This window comes from Octopus bimaculoides, chromosome 8 (genome assembly GCF_001194135.2).
Source record: "Octopus bimaculoides isolate UCB-OBI-ISO-001 chromosome 8, ASM119413v2, whole genome shotgun sequence".
NCBI classification, from domain to species: Eukaryota; Metazoa; Mollusca; class Cephalopoda; order Octopoda; family Octopodidae; genus Octopus; species Octopus bimaculoides.
This window is the reverse complement of record NC_068988.1, coordinates 96,223,468-96,228,313: the sequence shown is the minus strand read 5'-3', so window position 1 is coordinate 96,228,313 and position 4,846 is coordinate 96,223,468. Positions and strand designations below refer to the sequence as shown.

The 4,846-nt window shown below is 35.8% G+C and overlaps 1 protein-coding gene across 2 annotated transcripts in view; it reads left to right on the top strand.

Annotated features, from left to right (window-relative positions):
• LOC106868169 (uncharacterized) overlaps positions 1–4,846 on the top strand; it is a 57,134-nt gene that overhangs the window by 8,473 nt on the left and 43,815 nt on the right. For both annotated transcript variants that reach the window (XM_052970292.1, XM_052970294.1), the window contains exons 9-11: positions 886–1,962; positions 2,712–2,920; positions 3,739–3,813. In XM_052970292.1, the coding sequence (XP_052826252.1) occupies positions 886–1,962; positions 2,712–2,920; positions 3,739–3,813 (1,361 nt within the window). The remainder of the gene's footprint in view (positions 1–885; positions 1,963–2,711; positions 2,921–3,738; positions 3,814–4,846) is intronic.

Genomic DNA, 4,846 nt, shown 5'->3' with positions numbered 1-4,846 from the left:
CTAATTTCATTCATCTCCTATTGTGCACATTGACAAACACAACTGATGACCACCAAGTTTTTTTTTTTCAATTCACCTTTCTGCAGTCATCGTTTAACGCCCGCTTTCCATGCTGTCATGGGTTGGATGGTTTGACTGAGGGCTGGCAAGCCAGGAGGCTGCACCAGGCTCCAATCTGATCTGAGAAGGTTTCTACAACCACTCTGGGAGTGTAGTGGGTGCTTTTTATGTGCCACCAACATGGGAGCCAGTCAGGTGGCACTGGTATTGGCCACACTCAAATGATGACCAATGCCAGTGCCACCCAGGTGGCACTGGCATTGGCTACACTTGAATGGTGCTTTTTACATGCCACCAGCACAGGTGCCAGTCAACATCAGCCACAAATTGTTTTAACAGGAAAGACTGGTCAGCTATTTGAGTTCCAGCTCAAAAGTTTTGCAGTTATTCCAGCTTCTTTACGAACACTTAATTCTATGCACCTGAGTTCACCTTGTTGCCAATAATATCAGATCTGGGAATGTTACTACTTGTGACTGACCAATGTCCTTTCTGTGAGATAATTTTTCTCATCCATTTAACACCATGACAAGGAAGCTAAGTTCTGATCCTTAAAATTTCTTTGATTTAAAAGACATTTCACATTTTTCAGGTGAAATATTGTTGTATTCACCTAAAACTGATATCATCACAAAGATAATGAATTGCTTAGATTCTATTTATTGTATTTTTTAAATACTTTTATCACATTACTTTATACATTGATAAATAAACTTTTATTTTATTGAAGTAAAAATATCAAAAATATTTTATTTAATGATTTTGTAATTTTTGTTTCTCAGTCATTGATAAGATTGTTTTTTTGTTTTTTTTATTCTTTCACAGAGATGAAAATATATCAAAAGTCGGGGCAAATCAACGAAATGAGATTCTCACTCCTCAAAAGTTCTCAATAAGCACTCATCCACATTTACCAATTATTATTTGTAGTGATGGCTTTCTTGTGACTGTTCTTGAACTGCCTTACAATTTGGACTGTTTGTCTCTGGTTCAAAACCTCGTCTCTTGGTCCTCTCAGAAGCTTTCTATACTAAGTAAAGAATACAAACTTGATTTTACCCATTCAGAACAGAACTCGGCTGATGGAATTTTTCTCAAGGAAAACATTAGCAGCCTTGCTTTATTGCAACCTCCCAGATCCTATCACTTTGAAGATGGAACACATTCAGAAGATAGTGACCAAAGCATTGTTCAAGAGGATCATCTTAGGAATTTAGATGCTGGAGTCATTACATTTGGTGTTCCTTTAACCAACAACTGCAAATTACAGCCAAAAACTTCTAAAACCCACTCGGAAATTTTGAAAAATATTTATCTCAGTCTGCTCTTAGCTTGGAAACTTGAGGTGACATCAGGTTGTATCTGGGATCCCACAAGAGCAAAAATTACCAAAGCAACCTTACTGAATACCTCCAAGGTGTTCCAGCTTTTTCTTGAGGTGTCATCATTAACCAAGTCTTTAAAGAATGAAATGTCAGATAAATCATCTCTTTTTCATTTGATTCGAATGTTTAGAGAATTTTTACATCTTCTTCATTTTGATTTCTTATATCAACGACATCTCAATGTCATCATTTGTTTTGTTCATAAAGTCGTTAAACTTATACTTAATAACAAGAACCTTTCCAAATCTGATCCTGCTATTAAAACACTTCTGGGATGTGAAGCTTTACTCAACTTTACTAACCAAATTCTTAGCAAGACTTACACCTGGTCTTCAAAATATCCACCATCAAAAGCCAGGGGAAGGGAAGATCCTTTTCTGGAAATAAACACAGAATCAGAAGATAATAGTTGGTATGAACCATCAAGAAATAGCTTAAAGACTTTGAATTCAAGAAAGAAAGTTCCTAAAAAGAAACCCAATGTTGAGCAAACAATCCAAAATAGTTCTTTACAAGAGTAAGTTCTTTGATCCTTTTGTTCTTTTACTTGTTTTAGTCATCTGACTGCAGGCCATGCTGGAGCACCGCCTTTAGTCAAACAAATCGACCCCCAGGACTTATACATTGTAAGCCTAGTACTTATTCTATCGGTCTCTCTTGCTGAACCACTAAGTGACAGGGATGTAAACACACCAGCATTGGTTGTCAAGCGATGGTGTAGAGAAACACTGACACACACATAAATATATATATATACTCCTGGTCCACCAGTCCCCAGTCAAATCGTCCAACCCATGCTAGCATGGAAAGCGGACGTTAAACGACGATGATGATGATATATATATATATATATATATATATACAACAGGCTTCTTTCAGTTTCCGTCGACCAAATCCACTCACAAGGCTTTGGTTGGCCCAAGGTGTCATGCAGTGGGACTGAATCTGGAACCATGTGGTTGTGAAGCAAGCTTCTTACCACATAGCCATTCCTGCGCCTATATTTACTTTTAATTTATTTAGAACTGTGGAGTATAAGTCCTTATCTAAATCATCTAAGTTATCCATGGGCAGTTGATGGTCATATTTTCCTTCTATTTTAGTTTTATTAATTGTACAGGCAAGATATTGTTGCAACCATAAAAACATATTAGCTGTAAATCCTGTCATTGCTAAAATCAATATGAAACAGTTTTGAGAAACATGAAACAAAACCTGATAAGCTTGAATTTGTTCCTGATGCATTTTTTTTTTTTTTTTGTAAAGGTTGTTACCAACATGGAAGTTGTTAATGAAACATGCTGAGATGGTTGCAGCTGAGAACTTCAAACAAAGACAAAAAAAGTCACCACGCCAGCAGGAAAGTGAGTTCTCAGAAATACTCAGGGAATTGTTCCAGCGTCTCAACACACTTCTTTTCTCCAATTTGTCCAGCACACAAGACATCAAAGAAAGACCTTGTAATATTAGCAAAGGTATGTATAAAGATAAGTTTAAATGTAGAGATATAGAACAGAGAAGAGTAATAAAGTCTTCTACAGAGAAGAGTAATAAAGTCTTCTGGCTAAGGATGGAGATAACAAGAGTAATAATTTTTGCAAACCTGTACAACCCATTTCAACATGGATGTCAAAGGAGGAGTATTTTAGTCGAGCAATAAGGTTTGTAAGAATACAATATATATATTTTTAGAGTCTATTATTTTGCCAGGAGCTGCAGCTTGAAGAGTCAATAAGGTGCTGGTCCATTTATTGGTTCTGTCTTATTACAAACTCTTCACTGCATCCTTCATAAACATGTTTAAATCTTTATGGCTTTGAATAAGCCTCATGAGAAGATCTACATAATTATTTGTTTAGCTCCAGATAAAACCTGATGTTGAGCCACTCAGGAGTATCTTCACTTCATACCAGCATGGAAAACAGATGTTAACTGATGATGATCATCATGATATATGTGTGTGTGTTTTGTTTAGTGGTTTCAGTTTTTAAGTAAACTCTAGATGAAACCACACCTAAGACTGTTTTCTGTCCTAGTTCAAGCTGTTTCACTTCATTTATGTTGTTAATGCCTCTGAAAGAAAAGCTTTAATATTATATAATCTCATATTTCTTTCTCTGCAAGATTCTATGTAGTATGATACATATTGTACAGCATACTAATTATACTGTATAGTGTGTTCCTAAATATGCTAAAGTCTATACTATAATTATAATATATATTCAATAGTAATAATTAAATTCTTTAGCAGTTTTAGCCTAAAAATTCTTGTTTTCTTTTATTTTAATCTTAGGTGAGAGATATAGTTTAGAATCGAGACATACTTTGGCTGAGGATGCTTGGAAAGAACAGCTGGCTAAATTAAAAGGTAAGGCTTTATAACATTTGGGGGATTTTATGTATGTGTGTCAGTGTGTGTGTGTGTGTATTTTTTGTTTTTCTTTTGAAAATCACAAGATTGAATGATACAAAAGTCTGTAAAAATCTTAGAAAAATGCAGATTCTGGTGTAAATATGAGCATTCGGTGGTGGGGATTCCACATAATGAATGCCCTTTTAGTAATGTAGTACAGCAACTTGAAAAACTTGTGTGACTATCCTTGCAAATTGGAGACAAATGCACATATAAGTGTTTAAAATCTAAAAGTTAGTAAGGGAGCTAATTTCCGTAAGCTCAGCTAATTGAAATTTTTGAGAAATAAGAATCAGATCATTAGCATATTGGATGACCTGTAGGTCTAGGATGACCAGGAGAGGACTGAGGACTGAACTTTGATGAACTCCTACCTTCATGCTTAATTTGTCTCTGAAATCATTGTTGACTCTCACTTCACTTCCTGCATTTTTGTGCCAAGCTGGTACATCAACGCCTAGTTTCCTAAGTGTCTACCAGAATACTGTACGTGGTACCTTGTCAAATGCTTTCTCCAGGTCAATGAAGGCCAGGAATAGTGGTTTATGCTTAGCCAAGTATCTCTCCTGCAGTTGCCTCACTAGGAAGATTGCATCCAAGGCACTTTTTCCAAATTGCATCTCATCAAGGTCTCCTGTCATGTATCAATTGTGCTATGGCTTTCTCCATGATCTTCATAACCGGATTCTTTGATTCTTCTAAGGTTACCTGTCTTTGATGGATCTCCTTTACCTTTGTAGCAATCAACAATCATACTGCTATGCTAGTCACTGGGTATAACTCTTTGACTGTAATCATATATCCTACCACATTGCACCCACACTATAGGCTTCTTTCAGTTTCCATCTGCCAGATCCACCCGCAAGACTTTGGTTAACCCAGGGCTACAGTGTGTATATATATATATATATATATATATATATATATATAAAAGGTTTAGATTTAGATTCAAAAATTGAATATGGTACTTATGTTTAGGCACCAGAAT